The sequence below is a fragment of the Gallus gallus genome, chromosome 5 (assembly GCF_016699485.2).
Source record: "Gallus gallus isolate bGalGal1 chromosome 5, bGalGal1.mat.broiler.GRCg7b, whole genome shotgun sequence".
NCBI classification, from domain to species: domain Eukaryota; kingdom Metazoa; phylum Chordata; class Aves; order Galliformes; family Phasianidae; genus Gallus; species Gallus gallus.
Genome location: NC_052536.1, coordinates 24,719,522 through 24,742,198, shown reverse-complemented (window position 1 = coordinate 24,742,198; position 22,677 = coordinate 24,719,522). Strand labels below are relative to the sequence as shown.

The window sequence follows — 22,677 nt, the reverse complement described above, 5'->3', positions numbered from 1 at the left end:
ATAGAGGCAGATGCCTTTCCAGGTGACAGTGCTGGTAGAGAGGTGTAGGGGTGATCTCATCATTACATGAGGAGCTTAGGGAAGCAGAATTTCAGAAGGACAACTCATTTATGTCCCCTCTCACTAGTCCAGCGTTTTATACATGCAAGAGGAGAGCCTGGCAGATTGCAGCTGAAGAAACACTGAAGTTCTTGTCCACTTCTGTTCTTTCCTCCCCAAAGGTGGCTACCTGGATCAATGAGAAGAACAGTATTGCTCAGGATGATAGCTGGAGGGATCCAAGCAATCTACAAACCAAGCTGCAGAAACATCAAAGTTTCCAAGCAGAGATCATGGCCAATAAAAATCGCCTGGACTCCATCAAATCTGTGAGAGAAGCTGGGTTGTTGGCAACACTGGGCAATGAGCATGAAAAACTGTAAATTGACTTACACAGACCTCAAACAAGCAAGGGGAAATCACGATCCCCTCAGTGACATTGTTCACTCTGTCTCTGAGTGGCTGGGAAGCTTGATCTTTTGGTCTAAGAACTTTCTTTGCCCCCAGGGTTCTTTCAACTTATCTGTTAACAGTGCTTAGTGTTAGCTTGTTATCTGTATTCACTGTGATGCAATGGAAGGAGATGGGTGCTATCAATGATTCATTCCACTGACTTCCAACACTTCTCTCTGGTGTGAATCACACTTTAGAGGTTTATCTGTTTCTTTCAAAAATGGAACCTAGGTAATTGGATGCACAACTTCAATAATTCAGATAAGTTTTATCCAACAAAAAGAACCAAGATGAATTTTCAAGTATTGCCATTACAGAGACATGCTAGTAGGAGAGATGTGAGGGAAGTCTGACAAGCTTTGTCAGATACTTGGCAGAAGCTGTGATCAGATGATTGGTTTGGAATGCTTATTAACCTTATTCTCAGCACAGCACTTACTAGCTGTATTTTGTAAGAGATAACTTGCATTAAAGTATTAAGGGTAGAGTTCCTCCTCAGATTCACCTGCATCTAGTACTGTAGAGCTCAGTTGGTTTAGACACAGCATAGACATGATGGGGGATTAAAGTGTATAACTACAACTCCCTCTATACTAATGTCTCTCATTATTTCTTTCTGAGAATGATCTTGGGAATTGCTTTTCATAAGAAAATTGACATCTGCTGTCCTTGTGTATTGTCTCTCTTTCTGTGTCTCTTCTTCCTCATTGTAAAATATGAAGTAACTCAGCTTTCTCAAGCAAACTTTGTGCTAGCTTAAGGATATAAGTACTGAATCTTCTATCTGATGGAGATCTTACTGTACCCACTCTACCTCTTCTTCTGCTATCCTGTTAAGTAAACATCTGCAGCTCAGGAATTAGAAATGCAGACATAGTTTTACTATATGATACATGGTTAAAAAAGATTTTATTATCTCATGCAGTAGTTCACCTGTATGAGATAGATAGTTCACTTTTTTAACAAGCAAGGAAGGGAAAAGAGTGGGCTAGGTGGCTGGGCTATCTCAAGCAATGATCATGAAATGTAGAAAAAACTTTGTGGTTGCAAACTAGGCCCCCTGTCCAGCTTTTGCCTAATGAAGATTCTCTTTGCCTTTAAATGTCTTCTAATATTGTTCCAACATTTCAGATAATTTTAGAGGCCAGAAAGACAGGGAAATCTGTCCATCAGGTTGATCATTTTCTCTGCTGCAGGAAGGAGAGAAGATGATCCGTGAGAGACACTATGCCCCTGAGGCCATTCAGTCTAGGCTACAAGAAATGGAAGAGCTATGGGAGGAACTGCTAGCAAGCTGCCAAGATAAACGAGCCAAGCTGCAGGATGCTTACAAGGTAATACAGGCGCACCAGTGGTTAGGTTTCTTTTGTTATTTTCAGAGGCAGCATGAATGCCCTGCTGCAGTCTTATATATGAACGCATGATTTAAAACATTTCAGACTCAAGACCACCAGAGCAAAGAAACTGCAAAGTGGGGAGTGATTGAATGGAATTAGAGATCCCTAGTGAGAGGAAAGGATTTGTGGGCTGCATGCCTTTCTGCTTTCTACTGCTAAGTTAGGTCAGGATTCCAGAAAAAAGATAATGAGGGAAAATGTGTACCCTTCTATCTTTCAGTTTTCTGGACCTGTCTCACTGACATCTTTTCACCATGTTATGAGAAAGATGCCCACAACTGCATTCCATTCTCCTAGCTCTTCTCAGGCATATATCACTTCTCATGACTGAGTTTTGCACAGGCTACTCTGTGGGCATAAAATAAAGCTCTGCCTTTAAATGGCTGCCTTTTAAGGTATTGTGTCCATCATTGGTATCTGTGCAACACGACATGAATAAGATTAACTCCTGTTGCTCTCTGCATTTGCTCTTGTATTCACTCTGAGTCATTTTCTTCATTTGGACCACGACCAAATCTGGGAAGAAGTCACTGAGCCCTTGGAATTTTCTCTGCGTTTGTGTGTGATTCTTATTGAATGGGGCTGCCATTCTATATTGTAATTTGTATCCTAAATGTTTAATTGACTTTTTTGTCCTGCTTGTCACCAGGCCCTTCATTTTCAGCGGAGTATAGAGGATACAGAAAAATGGTTGGAAGATGTGGAAAATGAGTTGAAAGCACCATATAGCAGCGATGATCTAGTGGTTCTGAACAGTCACCTGAAGAAACAAGAGGAACTGGAGCAAGATATTGCTAGCCATAGGGACCGGTTGCAAGAGCTTGTGAACACAGCTCAGGAATTCCAGCAGGAAAAGCATTTCCTTGCCGATGAGCTAGAAGAGAGGGTCGATCAGCTGGTGCAAAGGTGTGTTAGTGCCTGGTTTGTCTCCTGCAAAATTTTGCCTATTTTTCTCAGCCTTTTTCTTCTCTGCACCTTTTTTATTTTTTGTTGTCTACTTTATTCTGAATAGAACCTTTTGTGTTCATTCTGTGCTGTTTTGCAGTTCTCATTCTGTTCCCTTTAAAATCTGCAGATACAAAAGTCTACGTGATCCTCTGCAGGAGAGACGCGGGAGTTTGGAGGCAAGCAGACTTCAGTACGAGTTCTTCCGAGATGTTGATGAGGAGTTGGCCTGGGTTCATGAGAAACTTCCCATGGCATCCTCCAGGGATTACGGCCAATCCCTGGCAACTGTTCAGAGTCTACAGGAAAAGCACCAGGTAATGTCATTCTCATTCTTCAGAATCAAAGAGAGAATATGCATTTCAGTTTGCCTCAAGAAAACTGCAGTGCATTGGCCAGCAGGATTCATGATGCCAGGGATAACTCTTATCCTTGTCTGATAATGATATTTTTTTCAAAGGATATGTCTATGGTTTGACAAGTGGGATTCCACACTTATCATTGCAATGCTCTAGGTACCACACTATACGCTTTTTTGTGGACACATAGGCTCTTTCTACAAGCTGAGTTCAAAACCTGGCTTTTACAGTATGAAATAGATTTTGCAACTGTTGTGTATGCTGTTTCTTTGGGCAACAAACAATGTCGTAATGTCCTAATACACTATTAAACTTGTTAAGTACACCCAAGCAAGCTTATTGCCCAGATGTCTCAGGATGAGCTCCCAGAAAAACATCTTCCCCCAAAACTTTTCTGCTCTGGAGGGAGGGAGTTAACAAGCTGCTATGATCCTTAGCTGACCTTCATTCCAGTGGTAGCTTTCAAGATAGCTGCTGAATTATTTCACAACATCTAGATGGGCCATCAGACACAGCAGTGTCTGGAACACTATCATCTTGAATACCAGTAAAACTGCAGCTGCTTTTCAAATTGTTTTTGAGTAAAGATCACTCTCTCTCTATAAACACATGGTGGAGGGAAGAAAATGCTTCTTTCAGCTATTGGTATTTAATGTTAGCAAATGACAGCACATTTAAGTGCCAGGTCAAGTGCGTCTGGGGAAAATCTGTGTAATCTGCAATATGACTGGGAAAGATGGAAGATCTTTTAAGAAGGGAATATGCATGTATATATAAATACATATTGTAGGCACAGGCATTTGGTGCAATCTGCATGCTTAAAAATAAAACTGAACTTGCAAAATGTTTTTGAATGTTCAGGGGTAAAAAAGTTTAGGCTGGTACAGGGGACATGGCAAGACATGGATGAATTCTCTTAAAAAGTAGATTTATCCTAGAAGTGCACTCACAGTTTAAAGAAGAGCTGTAAAATGTTTTAAATGCATCTTCCAGAATATGTAAGACCGATGGATATATTATATCCATATTATAAGTCAAAAATTGAATATGCTATTAGTTCTACCCCCTATTGTTTGTCCTATTGAGCCAGATTTGCAAATTTAGCACTTCAGTCGTTACCACAAGTGGTAGTGCATGAAATGTATCAACATAACAAAATTAGCATGCATAAGTATAGCTGCTTAGTTTGGAAGAACAGTTTCCACTCACTCCCCCACCACCCTTTTTTCTGTTGGTGTAAATGAAGTACTGTGAATACATATTCCTAAATGTTCAACTGCAAAGTTGTTCTTCCCACTGCTAGCTTATTATTAATATGGAGTACAAGATGTTCTAAAATCTTTGCTACTGGGTTCTGTTCTACTGGGGTCAAATATGGTGTCACTTTTCAACAACATAGTGGCTGTCTTGAAATTAATAGGGGAAAATTAAAGGCAAGGTTAGAGTCAGAGCTGTTTTGCAGCCAAGTCTAATAGTTAAGTTGAAAGAGCAGTTTCTCTTCCCAGAGGGCATCTCTTCTACATTAACACAGCACCACAGTCAGACTCTGAAACCACCTGTTTTATAGCTTTGAAAATAAATAGAACAACTATGAAATGCTGGAGTTTGCTTTCTTTTCAATGTGCTTAGGCTTAGTTAACCATATAAGAAACATCCCTTCACAAACAAATTGAAAGTGTGGTCCCTGCCTACCAAAGATGAGAAAAGCAGAGGTGTGCATCTGCTTTTTCAAAATCTAGTTTTCAAACATTCATTTCAAATAAAGCCATGTTTTAATTCAAGAGACATGGTGCAATGTGAGTGGAAGTAGATATATTTGAGTGGAATCTGCAGACAAGAGGTTCATGGTTAGAATCTCTTCCCCCACACTCTGAGGTGGGTACACAACAAGGTACAAATTGTGTGCTAAAATTTGATTTCTGCTATTGCTCCTTCACCCAAAAAAGCTCTTGCATTCCACTTTAAGTATTCATTCAGATGTTGCATCTGTGACCTATCTGTGTGTATAGAAAACAGATTTATAATGGAACTACAATGGAATTATACAATTAAATAATTGTGGAATGTTATCTGGTAGAAAAAGCTCCATAGCTTTTCTTTTTGGTCTGTCATTTTACTCTTTCCAGAATTTGGAGAATGAGATAAGCAGTAGGGATGCCTTGACCAAAGCAGTGCTCAGTACTGGGCAGAAACTGGTAAGGGGAGGCCACTCAGCCTCTCGCAAGATTATGGAGCAGATGAAGGAGCTGGAGACATCTGTAGAAAACTTGAAAGCAGAGGCTCATGTGAGGAGACAGCGTCTCATGCAGTCATATGAGGCCCATCAGTTCCTGACTGAGGTAGGAATGGTTCATGAGGAATTTATTTTGGCCTTTATTTGCTTTAAAAGATACTTGTATTGCTGAGTGTCTACAAGTACTGATATATGAGCAGAATTCATACTGTTCTGATTTTTCCTATCTGGTAAGTATAGTTACAGTAGAGATGTAACAGTTGTTTTTTCAAGTAACTGTAGTGAGGGATTAACAAGTAACCATAAGTACTGGGTTTTGGGCACTCACTTTTTGCAATAACATCTGCTAGACTGGAAGGCTCTAAGCTGCTTTCTGTTTTGACTGATGCATCTCTTTGGGCACCAATGCTTTATAGTTTCCTTTGCCTTGACCTAAACTAAAGCTGTGTATAAGCTCATCCTTGTATTTTATACAGCTACTGGATGTGGAGACCTGGCTGGCAGAGAGGAGCTTCATTCTGGAGACTTCTGATTATGGGAAGAATGAAGAATCCACTCAAGCTTTACTACGTAAACTTGAAGCCACCAAGCTGGACATGGAGGGTTTTAGGCCCCGGATTGAGAAAGTACAGGAGACAGGTGCCAGCTTAATAAACAAAGACAACCCAGAGAGGTAGGAAAGTAAAAGCAGGCTTCTGTTTTCTAACAAAAATTTCCCCAAAGAAGACAAATACGGAAAAATTTTGGTCTTCATTAGCTGTTCCATGGCTTATTCAGAAATATGATTTTAAGGGACATCAGTCCCTTCTTTACCACCATCACAAGCTTTCAAGCTCCCAGAAAGCTTGATGATTGTTTTAATGTTTTTATAACAGTTGGTTTTCAACAGAAGGCCAATAGGGTCAGCTTCTTTGTCCACTGTCTATTCTGAGGAACTGCCATCTACTTCTCAGTTGAACTCTCATTATGTTGAATCATAATGGTTCAATAAGCACCTTGTTTGGGAAAGGAAATAGACATTCTTGACAGTTCACTGTTTTTCATTGTCATTTTGCTTTTATTACTGAGAAGAAGGAAGTGGAAAAGAGCAGCAATGTGAGATACTTTAATTTCCTTAACTAGTTGGTTTCCACATCTTCTTCTAACTTGCTCCATGACAATAACCGGACTCTTCTGCATTTTGAAGGTGTTACAAATACAACTTGTTAGAAAAGACGGTGTCCAAAAACAGCAGTAAAACAAAAACACTTCTGATTCTTGTTTGCTTTATGCTGTTTGGTTTGTTTGTTTGTTTGTTTGCAGTCCAGCCATACTTTCAAAGCTCCAGAGGATCCTAGCAGACTATCAGTCTCTCCTACAAAAGGCTGAGACCCAGAGAAAACGCCTGCAAGAACAATTCCAGCTGTATCAGTTTGAAAGAGAATTCCAGCTGGTTGACGCCTGGCTTTCCAGTAAACAGTCTATTGCAGAGTCCGATGACTATGGGCAGGACTTAGATGGTGTTGAGGTAAAAGAAAATAAAAGGTGTTGTATGTGTTATGTGGTAAAGCAGAAAAATATTTGCCAAAATTTTTGTGCAGCTTTTGAAAGCAAAACATTACAGTGGCAAAAACTAGGCAAACCAGTTCTCACTGCAGCAAAGACTCAGACTGGTTACTGTCTGCTTATGGTTACTGTCTGCTTTCAGTGGTAGCATTCTCCAATGGAGAATGAAGGTACAACAGAAAGTTGGCTTTTTCCTGTAATAAGGTGAGGTCAGTACACTTGACTTCTGATACTGCTTATAAATTTGACAAAGCATAACCATTTGGTCACAGCCTTGCTACAATTTCAGTAGGAAATTTCAAAATAGAGCATTCTCACCTCTAGCTGCTTGTTTCAAGGACGAATTTCTCCTCGGGTCGTGTGGTGCAGAGGGGTATACTTTTATAGTGTCTTCTCCATGGTTTAGTGAATTAATGTTTTCAACAACTGTTACGTATTCTGACAAGCTAAGGAGGCTAGTTTCTTAGTTCTGGGCAGCATTTGTTTGTCAGATTGTGGATGATTTTTCTTTGTGACTTGAAAATTTAAATGATCAAGACAACAGATACTTCCTTCTGATTCCAGATCTTCTGGACTTATCACGTGATTAACACTCTGCAGTGAATAACTTTTGTGTTGCACACCACAGAGGAATTGATTCTTTCTGTTTCTTTAACAGAAGCAGAAAATTTTATATCTGTGTCTCTGTTTATCCTATAGGTGCTGGAGAAAAAGTTTAAAGATTTTGTAAATGAGATTAAACCTCTGGGACATTCCAAAGTTCTCTCCTTAAATGAATTAGCATCTAAACTAGAGAAGGATGGCCACAGCAAGACAGATATTATCCAGAAAAGGACAAAACAAATTAACGAGATGTGGGAGAAACTGTGCCATGCCATCCAGACAAGGACAGAGGTAGGAAATACATTGAATCTGGAGCATTTAATTCCCTGCATGTTCATATATCCTTCTTCCTTTCCCAAACCAGTGCAGTGCCAATGTAGAAACACAAAGATAAGAGTAATGGGTATATTCTGACCTCTTTCTTCTTGATCCATTTCCCTTTATAGCCACTGCTTTCCCTGCTGTTTCTGGCAAGATTATACATGAAAGATACAAAACATCCTGCTGGCATGCTGTTTACCTAAATTCACTACTAGATCCAACTTCCTTAAACACTAAGCTAACCTAGTGGTTTACCACCACTTACAGGAGGCCAGCTCTGGCACTCATTGGATTCTTTTTTGTTTGTTTGTTTGTTGTTTTTTTTTTTGTTTTGTTTTAATTCATTCAGCTTATTAAATGAGGGGGGAACTGTCTATATATTTTTTACTGGGTCAGTGAGGTGAACTTAAACAAGGGAAATGAGAGAAAGTGTGATAGAGAATGCAGGGGCAAACCTTTACCTTTTGGCAGCAGTTAGTTGTAAAATCAACTCACACCATCCTGTGAAACAGCAGTCTCAGATGTATTTAGAAAAGCAGAAAGGACAATTAAATTCAACTTTTTAAGTCGGCTCAAGGAGAACATAAAATGTCAAATGTCTTCAGATCTTTTCACTACTGTTACGTACACATTTTGAATATGGAGTAATTCAAGCTCATTGTAGTCTATCTCACTATGCCATGAAGTTAATGCATGACAATTGTTAACATAAACACTGAAACAGCTTTAGAATATTTTAAATTCTAATTTCAGAAAACTTAATTTTCATCCAACTCACCTTATTTTCACTGCAATGTATGTCTCTATTCCAAGCAAGTTTTCTGGGACACTTTCTGCAGTTGAGAGGGCAATTTTTGCTTTCCATCTTACATGGGAATAAATTTGGATACATCTTTGGATACATCTCTTTCTTTCCACTGAGAAGGAGAACTTGGGGAAATTAGATGACTTAATTGGGAAGGTGTTTCACTTCTACTCTTTTTCTGCATTAGGACATGCTACTAGGATCACTTGTTTTTGCTCTGCAGACATGATATATTGTATTACTATTAAAATTTTTCTTTATTTTAGAATCTGAGAGCAGCCCAGCAAGTTCACCAGTATGACCATGATGTGGATGAAGTAAAGGGCTGGATGCAGGAAAAGGAGGCTGTGGTGGACATAGATGATTATGGATATGATCTTCCAGGTGTACAAACTCTTCTGAGCCAGCTTGAAGGAGTGGAGGTAAGGATGTATCTATCATGATGCATCAGAAGAAAAGCATAAATAAATAAATAAAATGAGATTAATACTTGATTTGAAATATTCTCAACTGCCTTGTTGGCAGAACAAAAGATAAATTTATTCCACTCTGAAATATCCTTTGTGCTTCATGGAAGGGGTCTTTTCCTCCCAGTTTTACCTTTGTGATATCAAACTATTACTACTTTTGCTTGTCAGGATAAGCTTCTTTCCTAAAGTGTATTCCAAACTGTTGTTATAATTGCAAAGTTGTCATTTGAACTGCAAGAGGAGACTTCAGCTCCGTAGTTACCAAAATAAGCAGCGTGTCATACCTAAAGATTTTTTGATGTTTGATGAATGTTACAAGGCACTAGAAGGATACTAAGAAGAAAAACCTGTACAGAATTATGTTTCCAGCCTCTCCACAGCCAGTGGATAGAAAATATATGCACCATTTTTAAAATTTGCTTTTGACAGATATAAGTAGGGACTCAGCCTTACTTCAATCCATTCTGTCTTTGTTCCAGAGAGATCTAGGAGCCATTATGAAAGAGCTGGAACGGATTCGAGGAGAAGCCTGGCACCTCAGCCGCACATACCCACAGCTCAAGGAAAACATTATGGAGAGACTCACAGATGTGGATGAGTGCTGGAGAAACCTGGATAAGAAGTTTCTGGAGAGAAAGGCGAGACTGAGCCAGGCAGAACAAGTCCAGCTCTACTTCAATGACTGCAGGGAGCTAATGTATGTGTTGGCTCCTTGGGTTTGGCTGTGGGCCTTATTTCTGGTCTTCCCCATATGGGATTTTCTAAATTATGCCTTTGGTTATTTGACCCCTGTTTGAGATGTTCTACAACTTGCTTGCAGATTTCTTTGAATGATAATACACAGCATCTTCTCAACAGCACTTCCTGGAATTGACCGCACATCAGAGGTGACCATGTCACTCCAATTCAGCACAGTGTGCATGACAAGCCCATACTTTTAGCCTATTTCCTAGACATCTTGGAGAATCAAGTCACTCTGAATAGTTTTAATTTCAATAAAATACACCTTTGATTTGGCTGGAAGGTGGGAGAGTCTCTGCTACACATTCAAGTAATTTATATACCTATACAGACATCAGAGCTTGCTTTTCTTAGAATGAAAGCATCTATATTAAAGATAACCTTCTAGAATTGGTTAGCACTTATTCAAGTATTGAAAGTGTTTTGCCCACATTTATTTAATCCTACTGCCCATATGCACATACTGTTCTGTCCATTTTCATGAGGTGTCAGTTTTTTGCAAGAACTCAGTTGCTGGGAAATTACCTTTTTTTTTTTTTTTCTTTTTACATTTCAATTAGAATGAAACTGAATGTTAAAAGTATCTACAAAGCAGACCTTTATAGGTTGAGTTTAATTGTTTAAATTAACCTTTGTAAATATATGTAAGTACAGGTCTAGCGTAAATACTGAAATACGTAATGGAATGCCACTTCTATACTTGAAGTGGCAGACCAATATTAAAACACTACATTTTATCATTTTAGTTAATTTTCATCAGAAATGATAGATATTTCTCAGAATATTTTTTTAATTAGCACTTCTCAAAGAAGAAATATGGGAAATTTTAATTCATTGTGATTAATGAAAGAGCACAGTCATGACAGGAGTAGATATCCAAAGACAGTGAAGTGGTTACCACTGACTATTGGACATTTACAGAGATGAGGGATAGATCCAGAGCTTAGGTAAATCAAGAAGCATGTGTTTATGTTAGTTGAAGCAAGTGAGACTCATATTCCTTCAATTTTTACCCTTTTTACTCTTCTTTTGTAGGGCATGGGCCAATGAGATGCACGCACTAGTGATATCTGAGGAACTAGCAAATGATGTCCTGGGAGCTGAACTGCTTATCAAACGTCATGATGAATACAAGCGTGAGATAGAGAAGCAGTGGCTCAAATATGAAGAAATACAGCGGGCAGGAGATGACCTGACAAGAAATGGACATTTCATGTCTGTGGAGGTGTGCTGATAAGTTAAATATTTTACAAACAAGACCAATCAAAGAAGTCACATTAAATAGGCTTTTGCAGCTTAGTCTATTTTTCAAAACTGAAAAACTGAAAGGGACAACAGCAAGCATTTCTCTACTATTAAAAGCTGCAGACTTTATGTGACATGTGGCACAAAAAAAAAAAAAAAAAAAAAAAAGACCTTTTAAAATTCTTCCTCCTTTCCTGAAAAACTGATTTTGAGTCTAACCATAAAAGAATAATCACTGGCTATGTGGGGGAGTAGGTTCTATTCCACAGAAAAGATAAGCCACATCAGATTTTGGCATCTAGCTTCATAAAAACTAAAATAAAATACATCACACAGCAATCAGCTATAGGGTGGGGTGAAGTCTCTTAAAAAAATGTAATTCTTCAGAAATTTTATAAAGCCAAAGGAGCAAGAACATTAAAATTTCTGTGATCTGGTTTTCTATGTACCTTTAAAATTTGATATTGGTGGCGATTCCAAGCTTGTCGTAATGCTGTCGGTAGATCAAGAAATCACAGTAAAACATCTTGGGTTGTATGCAACATTACATTACTTCTAGAGGGAATTAGACAACTTTCTAGAACTGAAGACTCTCGATTGTTAAAATGTCATAAATGGATGGACTTGTTGAGTTATCCAGGTTCTCGCTAGTTCTAGAATACAAATTCTCTGGCATAAAGTTTCATCATGGGAAAATATAGAGTAGAATATTGGTCATACAGGAAAATGCATACAATCACAATGCATAACTATGCAGCATGTAAGATAAATGAACTCAGTAAAGAAAAAATGAGAACTCAAATTTTCTTTTCTTTCTTATGTTAACACCATAAAATTATCTAGAGATCATCTTCCAGATCTTGAGGCTAAATTATCTGCTAGTTGGCTGTCAAATGAAAGTCCAATTGGATCTTTTACCTCACAGCATTGCAAATGTTCTTTTTTCAGATTGAAGAAAAACTGCTAGAGCTGTCAGAGCTGATGAAGAAAGTAAAGGAGAGCTGGAACGTGAGGAAAGAGCTGTATGAAGAAAACTGGGAGATTCAACTGCTCCGCAGAGAACTAGAACAAGCAGAAGCATGGCTGGCTGCCAAGGAGAGCTTTCTTTCAGACCCTAGCTATGGGGTGAGTAAGGACAGCACTACAGTGTTGAAATGCCTCCTAGTACATACTGACTGCTAGGAGCATATAGTAGCTCAACTCTGAAATTAAGCCAACCTAAAGAGTAATGCAGCCTTGAGATTACAGGGGGCAGGACTTTGGTGCTGTTACAGAAGGGAACCTGAGTCAGGCACTGCAGTTTACATGATGGTGAGCTTCAGGAGGTGGTGGCTTCCAGGGGTTGGTAGAAGACTGGGAAGAATTGCATCCCATTTCTTCTTGACATAGTAAGAAATCTTGCAGATGGTACCACCTTCCCTGTCATGGAGAGAACCTGCTTTGAAAGGAAAAAAAAAAAATTCCCCACCTGTTGGGACATTAGAATATTTTGCACAGATGGCTTATAGTTAGTGTGCACGTTTTTATTTAAAGATCAGCATCCATATATTTTTTTTTCTATTTGTTGATTATCATTTGATCATTCTGAAGATGAGAAAACACTGTCATAAACGGAGATATTCCAACATAAGGAGAGGGCAAGGCAGAGGTTTAAGTTGCATGTTGCTTCTAGGGCAGGGAGAAACAAAGTGTGTCTAGCTCAAACTAAAATCCAAGCACTTGATCTGTATGTAAACAGTTACAGTTGAAAGCCATGATACCACTTGGCTTCAGTGGAAAAAAGGAAGGTTGTTTCTTGAGTTCTTTTTCTCACATGTAGCTGTCAGACTGCAAGTTGTAAATAAATAAATAAATAAATAAAGGCAATTCCATTTGCCTAAATGGAATGGGTGTAGATGAAAATCTCAGGCTTAATCTTTTCCAATAGACTTGAGTTTTGGCTTCTGTATCTGTTCATTTTTTCCACTCAGGATTCTGTGTCTGAAGTAGAGGAACTACTGAAGAAACATCATGACTTTGAGAACATGCTTGCAGCTCAGGAGGAGAAATTTGCTCAGCTCAGCAGGAAAACTAAGGTGAGAAGTAGAAGACTGATAAGCTGTATCTGAGACAGGATGATCTGGAATCTTAGATATGTGGAGCCAATCATTCCATGTAAGAATACTCATTGCTTCTACAGCAAACCTAGAGAAGCAGTGGCACAGTTTCTCTAGAGGTTATTAAAGTTTCTAGCTCAGAGCATAGTAATTAAATTTAGTTCTAACTGTTAGAATGCTGGTGAAGGTACAGTCCTCAAAATTTAGTGCCAGGATAGAGTGCATTTGGAAAAAATTCCTGCTTAAAATAAAAGCTTCTCTGGAAAGTACCCATGAGTGCACTTACTTACACAGGTAATTTCAAAAATGTAATATTTATGTCCTACAGAGGGAGATGAATCTTCTGAAACAGACAGATGCAGAAGAAAGTGAGCAGAAGGATAAAGGCAAAATTGTACGGGTTCCTTCTCTGAAAAGAAAAACATCTGACAAAAGGAATCCACCACCAAAAGTGATAGAGATAAGGAATACAAAGCCACTGGAATCTGTGCAACCACCACTCCTGTCCTGGACTCCACTTGAAACAATTTTCTCTCCAGTTGAAAAGCCTGCAGTGGCATTCCAACAATTTGCTTCTGGGAAAGTCCCTGAGGTGCTGAGCAGCAAAAAACCAGAAATGAAACCTGAGAGGAGACTCAGTGAGACTATCACTCCACCTACACCAAAGACAGTAGACCCACAAGCTACATCTTTGACACATCACAGTTCTTTAACCTCTCCTTTATCTCCTACTCCCATAAGCCTGCAACGCAGCAGCAATTTCTCAGAATCATATGCCACAGGCCTTTTATCACCTCAAGAAAAAAGTGCTGAAAGCTCCTCCTTCTCCAACCTGCAAACAAAATTAGCAGCAACATCACCCAAGCCTGACCAGAAGTCATTTGATAAATCACCAGATTTACTGCTGTCTAGGTCCTCACGGGAGACATCGGAGACTGCACCCTTGGTAAGTCCCAGGGATTCTTGCCTCTCCTCACAAAACTGCTAATCTGTGCTAGTTCAAATAATGAAATACAGAAAATTCTGCAAGAAAGTCCTTTGCAATCAATATGCTTTCCAAAATATTAAGCAGATACATACAGCTTAAAAGCATTTTTAATTTGTTCAGCTTTATAGCTTAGGGCTTGACACCTTCATTGGTGTCTGGTTTTCATTCCCAAATTAGAGGCTATTCATACTGTTGGACATTCAGCAGAACACTTAACAAGAGCCAGAAGTTTCTAACCCAGAAGGAGACAAAGCTGCTGATTTATTCATGACATCTTGCCTTTCCATAAGCATCTCCATGCTTAGTGCCCACCAAGTTTAGAAGTTACAGAGAAGCAGCAGTAAGTAGCACCTTTGCCCAAAGCTAATCAGCTGGTCCAAGTCTAGAACCAGAAGTTCCTAGTTGCTCACCCAGGCAGGAATTTCACTGTTAACTCATAGATGGGTAAAAATTGTTCCCTTCCCCTTTGCACTTTAAAAGAGGAATGTATTTCTCACGTACCCAAGTATATACCAGTGCAACACTACACATTGGTGTAACTCAGCATTATTGCAGGGGTGTAATTAATACTTTGGCAATTTAAGTTGTAAATTGTATTTAGTAATATCAAAATGATATTCAAAGGTAATAAAATTTACTTTTCTGCAATGGATTTTTTATTAATCATGCTATCACAGTCAAAACACTGAATGGCTCTTAGTCATGTAATGTTTGTATGTGAAATAGACACAGTGCTTGTATTGTAAGGATGTCATCTCCTTCCCTTGTAAACAGTATGACAATACCCTTTATTCTGAATAATAATGCTAATTTACACATCCAAATGGTGGTTGACCTCCAAACTTGGTCAACCAAGTAAGAGAGGTCCAGGACCTCTGTGGAATAATCCAGGTTGAAAGCCAGCTTGCCGTTCCAGGTAAGCAAATGATTGGATTTCAAAAGGAAACATTAATTTCATAATAAACTGTGATAAATTCCCTGAGTATATTGTTCTAGGCATATGGATTCTCTTCATGTAAGCAGCAAATCGGAGATGTGATTACAGACTAGAGAGGATTTCTGGCTACACCGTGAACAAAAAGGCTAAAGGCAGCAGAGACCAATTTCTCTGTGTGGAATTTACCTAGAAATAGCTTCAAAAATTGCAACATCTTCAAGGGCTTTTAAAAAGTTTAACAGCAATGTTCTTGTCTCAGGTTTCTGCAAGTCTCCAGCATATGGAGGGGTTCCTAGAAAAGAGAGACCAGCTTCTTCCAGGACGACAACAGGTAGAAAAAAATGCCTCCACTCTGGGTTCATTCACCTTTCCTTGAGTTCCATTCCAGATCAGGTCAGACTTCTTCAGGATAAAACTATGCTGAAGAGGAGAGCAGGACCGTAGGTTTAAATCAGTTACTGCTAAAGAAGTGTCCACTGATTTGATCAGTACCTGATCCTGTCCTTAACAATGACATTGTGCCTGTCATAGGAATCATGCAGAATAAAGTCTGTCTATCCATGATAAACCAAATATCCATGATAAACCAGAAATTCGAATGTACTAATTATGCTCCCCTTCAACAAGCTTCATGATCCTGTATCAGCATGTGTTGGTTTGTTGGCAGAGGAAGCTCCCACTCCCATCCTTTCAGTGGTTGTAGCTTCCGACTTACTAGAAGAGAAAAAGGTTTCAGTTCCATTTGGAAGTTGTGCTTTGTTTAATCAAGAGTTCAATGAGACTGAAATAAGAATTCTTATCCTGGGGAGGAATAATAGATCAGCAAGATAATGATCATAACAGGACAGGAAGTTTCCTAATATTTACCACCAGTCTGTAGACATCTGAGTGTTTGCTGAGGTATTATATGTAAGCAGGTGGCCTTGGATTGTTTGTCCCATAGAATATTTTCTCTGACACTTTTTAACTTGAAATATCTCTCTTAAAAATTGAAGCTGGTATGGATTTCATCATCCGGAGATGAAATCTAGTTATTTCACTCATTTGAACACACCGAATTTAGTCTGCTCTGATACTGAACTTCCATCTTGCTGAAAAACTGCGACGTATCTTCCTCAGCATGTTTTCCTTTCTTTTCTCTGAATCACCAAATTAGTCAACTTAATTTACTGTGATTAACGAATAAAACAGAATAAGAATACATACATGTAATAGGAACTTTGGAATTTGTAAGATTCTCAAGACACTAGACTGACTTTTCACTGGTGCACAGTGGGGGTAGGAAATAGCTGTTGCTTTTGCATAGCGTTCAGTAGCATTCTGCAGGTGATTGTCTAGGAAATGAAATAAAATTTGGCAACCATGTCAGAGTGAAACAACATATTTACCCAAATTAGACTGTGACCAGCAGGCACAGCCTGGTTCCAGTTAGGAAAATGAAGTGAGCCTGTTAGTGTCCAAAAGTAGTAGACCAACCTTTAATAACACATCTCTCAAAGTTATTTTTGACTACAACATGGTGTAGAACTTCCTTGAGCTGTATTGTATCATTTGTTGGGTCCTGATTCACAGAATCCTTTACTGAATCATCACAGCAGTAACTACAACAGGCTCTGTTTTTCAGGAGGTAATCATGACAAAGAGAACTTCTGTGATCATAATCTGGACACCTCCTTGCTTACTGTGGAAGCTGACCAAGAAAGATTTCACTACTGAAATTAAATATATAGCTAATCATTGGATTTTATTATTTTTTTTCTTATAGCCAGGCTCAAGGTCTTGGAAATCCTTTTATGTAAAACTTGATGGACTACAGCTTGATTTCTACAATGATGAACAAGAAGCATCTAAGGTAATTTCTTTTTTGAATCTTTCTAGTAATCTATGTGTTACATTTGCTTTATTTTGGGGTTAGGAGTAATAAGTTCTCTTTCAAAAGCTGGTTTTGTCAAATCCTACAATAGTTCAATGGTTACCAATTGCAAGACTGAATAATAAGATTCCATAAGTTTTCAAACAGTCTTTAAATGAAGTATCTGATTCAAGTATCTGCCTTCAAGATATAATGTGTCCATTGTTCCTTTATGGTTCTTCCTATTCATTGAGCTTGATCATAAAATTAGAAGCAGAAGATACTATGGGTGTGTAGTCAGCCTACATATTGGTATAGATTTGAATCCTAGGAGAAAATACACAACGGATATTTTGTTAAGATTTTGTTCTCCCTCAGAATATATCCACACTCCTGTCCCTCAGCATTGTTGGTGCCAAATGTGAGAGGCTGACAAACTACATCAGGAAAGAGAACACCTTCATGTTACGGTAAGTCTTACAGAGAGGTGTGCTAATAAAAATCTACATAGCTATTCTGACTTGCTGCATTTGCTTATAGTCACCTAAGACCATAGGAGGCATAACAGTACTGTCTTACAGTGCTACAGTGCTTACCTTGGTCAAAGGTAAGACTAACTAGAATGTTCCCTCTCCTATCCCTTTTCACAGACTGAGAGATGGGGCAGAGTATTTCTTTGCAGCACCTTCTCCGATGCTGATGGAGAACTGGTTGCAGTCACTGCAGAATAATATAGGTATGTTCTCATTTCCTTCAATTGAGAATTGTGTTTTAGCAAGCAGTGGTGGGAGAAAGAGAAGAGAATGAGAGATTGTCCTTAGAATGGGGCATTCTAAGCCTTCCTTTTTGCCTCCATTAGACAGCAGTACACAAGTTACCTGCCACCTTTCAATATAGTAACCTGGAAAGAGACTGCCCTGGGGTGACATGCAAAGCAGCCTTTCAGTTGTACTGCAGCCAGCATCAGGTTATTCTCAAAGAAGGGTATTACCCAACAGCCATATCCATCATTTCAGTAAAGGGTTGCTTTGGATCCTGATCAATGGTTTTTCCTCTAAATCCACTAGGCAGTGGCATACTAGAAAGGAAGCCAGGGCCACAATTATAATGAGTTTCAGGGAAAACTGGTATGGATATGGACCCAGGATTGGTTACAAACCTCAAATTCTGCCTCTAATAATACTTCACTTCCACGTTTTTATCTGTGTTCTTTGACTCTGTAGGACATAGAAACAGGCCAGATTCTACAGTGATGGTGAGGCCTTTCACTCCAAGCACTGAGCCCTCTCAGACAGATCTGTGGGACAGAGACTCTGCTGAAAGACTAACCAGCAAAAGTACACTCCTAAGGTAGGGGGTTCTGTGTTGCTATGCTGAACAGGCACCACCACTGTTTGTGCTTAGTTAGCAGTCACCTATGGAGGTAGATTGCCCTGAGATCTAAATATCCTGCTTTTCTGCTGTTAATCCAGTAGAATACAGTATTCTTGAGTAGGATGCTGCCTCATTTCACTTTGTCATTTATGATGTGCTACAGCCAGTTTTCAAAACTGGGTTTCAATGAAGTCAGCTATATCCTGTCTGTGGTTAACAATTTAAAACTGGGAATCCCAGAAGAATTCTTTTATCACTTTTTTTAGTCACTAAAGTTATTGAAATGAAGTGTGTGATCTGAAAATTGGATTACCTATATGCTCAGTGGAAACAAACGTGTTCCAGTAGATGAGGAAACCAGAGAAAGAATCTAAACTAGAAGCCTTGGATTTTTCCTCTGAATATTCTCTCCAGTGGGGTCTGAAAGAAACCCAGACTCTTACAGTAAGGAACCAAATCAGTTGCCTGAAATTGCACTGTTTGAATACTTCAGTCACTGACCATTCTGAGAATCCAAACACAGACACTGAAAACAGAGCTGGAGCCAAATTAGGAAATATGGCCTGTAGAGTAAATTAGTTTATATTGCATTTAGAGGCTGTAAAAATCTTCCGGGCTGTGATGTGAAACCCTACTCCCTCTACAAGGTTGATCTTTTTGCCACTGAGATAGATGCCTAAGAAGTTCTTTGAGTATACATGACTTAAACTCATCCAGATTGCCCCTGATTTTCTGGTGATGACTGTTGTTCATAGGAGAACACCATCTTTCAGAATCAAACCAGAGAAGGAATCTGCAGCATTTCTCAGAAATTTAAAGGAAGATGGGACTGCAGTGACCCAAGCCTCCACCACCACTCTGAACCTAGAACAAGGTGGTAATAACACAGAACTGCCTCCATTTCTACTAGAAGCAGGAAGAGAAAAATAACATTTGCTTCAATGAAAAACAGACCCTTCACCACTCTGCAAATGTATTCATAAGTTTTAATTTAATCACACGCTTCGGAACTTATTTTAATTAGGCATTAAATCTGGTAAAGTCATTAAATATAATTAAAAAGAACTATATATGGGATACTTCTGTGGATACGACTTTGTCATTCACCCTATCACCTCAGTAATATCTATTCCAAGTCACTTAATGCAAAAGGAGAGGGAACTTTAATCCAGGCAGCTCACATGAAATGACTGCAAGATGGAAATGTGCCCATCCACCCTCTCACTGGAACAAGCAGCAAAGCTGTATTTAGCAGTCTTTGTTCACTAGCTAAGACTGAGGTCGAGGAGCGTAGATAGGGACCCACACTAGTTCTCTGATGCTCGCTAAACAAGATGTAGAGCCTGATGTAAAGGTGGCGAATTAAAAAAAAAAAAAAAAAAAAAGCCTGGTCTGAGGCAATTTTCTGGATAAATTACTCTCTTTCCTTTCACAGTACCTTGTGTTGGAAAAAAGATGATGACTCATATGCATATAATGAGAGAAAGAAATGATAATGCAGCCACAATGGAGCATTTTTCAGAAGACTTGTCACTGTTTTCCGAAATCATGCAGCAACAGTTCAGGTGTCCATTACTGCAGGCCTATAAAAGACTCCAGTTCTAAATTGTTGGAGCTTGATATTGACAAATGAGAGGAACTAGATGCTATCAGCTCTGTGCCTCCCTCCCAGGGCTCATCAGTCACACCAAATTGCATTACCATGGTTTTAGATGAGATCTGACTTAAGACCTGCAACCTGATCGCCAGTCTCCGTAGATGAAAGATAACTGCACTTAAAGATTTGTCTCATCTTAGTATGTTTTAATGCCCTAAATCTTGTCTTGAGGTGTTGATATAAGGAACCCATTGAATGGGCAGTGCACAGCTAGGACAGCTTTAGTTGTCTGGTGCTCTGAGTGGCACTCTTCAAAGTCATGGCAACTGAACATAAACATTAGTCTCGCTCTATGATATGAGAAAATCCTTTGGCAGTCACCTACGTGTCTCTCGCAGGAAAAAGGCAAATGAAAGAGCACTTATTTCATAATGAAATGAACTTTTCAGAGTTTTCCAGACTCTTCTAGGGAAGACTTTCAATCTTCACACATTAGAAATGTAAAATGCCGTGGGATTAAATTATTGCACATAAGCCTCTCTTTCTGCACCTGCAAGCATACCATGCACTTCGTGCTATTCTAGTATAAGTTGTTTTGAACAGCTGAAAATAGAAATGATCATCAGATCCAGGTGGGCTGTAATGTTGTTGGTTAGCAAGCATGACTTTTTACTAAGAAAAAGGCACATTTGCAAAATGATTCTGCTATGCTATGAATAGTCAATATTTTCAACATTCATTTCTGCAATTGTTTCAGTGTTGCATTTACCACTACAATGATCAAATAGAGAGGCAATTATATATTTTGTCATTTGCCAGAGGCATAGGAGGGCTTGAAAAAAAGTAGATTGTGATATGGAAGCCTGCCATTATTGTATGTTAATTGAAGAATAAGTGGCATCCACACCCACAGGTAAGCTGGGGCTCATTAGTAATTATAGGGGCAATATTTTAAAGCCTAGTATGGTGTAGTGTTTTTCCTAATAGGATAGATACAGTAGCCTGCTGATTTCATCAGCCAGATCACCCAGTCCTTGTGCTTTACCAACTCTGACATCCCAAAGCAGAAGCCTCAAGTGCGTGTGATATCAAAGGAAGACTCCATCCACCTCATTTCCTCATCCCTATAAAAACTACATTTCAAGTCCCGTGCCTTTACCTGCTGGCTTAAGTCCTGGCACTTCAAAGTGCTGTGAGGAGGCAGCTTAGGAGGCACAAGCCATGACTTTCTGCAAGGCATAGGCTGCTGTTGCTCAATAAGCTGCTAGTAACTGGCAACAATAGCTGTGGCTCTTTAACTGAAATGCGTGTGAGATATTTCAACATTCTTTATCCCAGAGAAGCTTTTCCTCCAGAAGTCCCAATGAGGGTGTGAAGAGAAATATACAGGGATATATGTCAGCAGTAGGAGGTCCTCCCTGCAGATGCACTGGAAGGAAGGGAACGCTGAAGATAAAATCACCAGCCTTGTTTTGTCTATTATGTCTTCTGTCAGCATTGACTGCCAGGAAACAGATAGGAACAAACTGAAAAAAAATGTCACGTAGTTATCTGAGGCACAAAGATCAGTTTGGTTTTCCAATCTTAACCTGATTTTGCTCCATCCTTTGATACTTCTCTCCTTTTTTCCTCCTGCAAATAACTCTTTTACTTTCAGGAACTGGTTTATATCCCATGAATGTGGATTATATGTATTTTTTTTGTTGACAGTGTCATTGCCATCACTAAAACTGCTGCTTTCAATATTCCCCTGACTCATTCAAAGTTCTCCATGGATTTGTCATTTCACAGCATGCACTGGTTAGTAGTTTATCATTGCATGAAGTTACAGCTTTATGCTACTTTTATTACGTGTACCAATTAATTAGTAGTGAATGCTTGAAGCAGAAAGCTAAACTTATTGCCCAAAGTACCTTGCAGCTTTGAATAGAATATGTGGGCATTAAGATTAAGAAAATGGGTCACGTAGGCTGGTGCCTTAGGAAAGCCAATTGCTGCTGGCTCGGTTAACATGATCAATTGCTTACACACTGTGTTACACAGGTTTGGTTGTTCTGGGAATGGGAGATTTTAGACCTGATAAGAATGTTAGTTTTTCCTTCTACCACCCCTTTTGCCACCAATAAACCAATGTGCAGATAGACCAGGACTGCTTAGAGTCCCAGACCCTTTTTCACTGAATGGTGCACTAGTAGTGTGCTGTACCTGGAAATACTTAGCAGCTGTGGGCAGCAAATTCCTCCTTTCTCCTTGAGATAGAACACAGTCAGTACACCCTTAAAAATGTACTCTTGCCCAAAGCAAAGTCAGTCTTTGCAAAGTCATCTTGCCAGTGCTCCTCCAGAAGAAGTCCAAGCTTGGAAGAAAGGCCTTTGGCACGGGACTGCTGGTGGCTTTTAGTTTTCCTCCTCTGTGCCTCTGCCTGCATATGCAATAAGGTGATTCAGCTGCAAGTTTCATCTTCATGTACTTATGGCAAAGAGGTACAATAAATAATATAGGGAAGTGGCAGGCCTGCAATAGAAGCAGGGCATGAGTTTTTGTCTGGAGACCAACTGCTCTCTTGTCCGGACGTTCACCCCCTGCAATGGGCTTGTGGAGAGTTAAGTTCTAGCTTTCTTGTTCTGAAACAGCTTTTTTAACCAGTCAGTCAGAAGATCCAGAGGGGAAGAGTATC

General features: G+C 39.2%; 1 protein-coding gene across 1 annotated transcript in view; it reads left to right on the top strand.

The window, feature by feature from the left end:
- Nucleotides 1–19,480, top strand: part of SPTBN5 (spectrin beta, non-erythrocytic 5) — a 92,548-nt gene extending 73,068 nt beyond the window's left edge. Inside the window, exons 49-68 of the mRNA XM_025151299.3 lie at nt 222–368; nt 1,689–1,826; nt 2,539–2,795; nt 2,965–3,151; nt 5,320–5,532; nt 5,903–6,099; nt 6,729–6,933; nt 7,671–7,865; nt 8,967–9,122; nt 9,650–9,867; nt 10,947–11,136; nt 12,105–12,281; nt 13,127–13,231; nt 13,581–14,198; nt 15,437–15,508; nt 16,943–17,029; nt 17,408–17,499; nt 17,680–17,765; nt 18,253–18,379; nt 19,159–19,480. Coding sequence (XP_025007067.2) covers nt 222–368; nt 1,689–1,826; nt 2,539–2,795; nt 2,965–3,151; nt 5,320–5,532; nt 5,903–6,099; nt 6,729–6,933; nt 7,671–7,865; nt 8,967–9,122; nt 9,650–9,867; nt 10,947–11,136; nt 12,105–12,281; nt 13,127–13,231; nt 13,581–14,198; nt 15,437–15,508; nt 16,943–17,029; nt 17,408–17,499; nt 17,680–17,765; nt 18,253–18,379; nt 19,159–19,333 — 3,642 coding nt within the window. The 3' untranslated portion in view covers nt 19,334–19,480. The remainder of the gene's footprint in view (nt 1–221; nt 369–1,688; nt 1,827–2,538; nt 2,796–2,964; nt 3,152–5,319; nt 5,533–5,902; nt 6,100–6,728; nt 6,934–7,670; nt 7,866–8,966; nt 9,123–9,649; nt 9,868–10,946; nt 11,137–12,104; nt 12,282–13,126; nt 13,232–13,580; nt 14,199–15,436; nt 15,509–16,942; nt 17,030–17,407; nt 17,500–17,679; nt 17,766–18,252; nt 18,380–19,158) is intronic.
- The last annotated feature ends 3,197 nt before the right edge of the window (nt 19,481–22,677 follow it).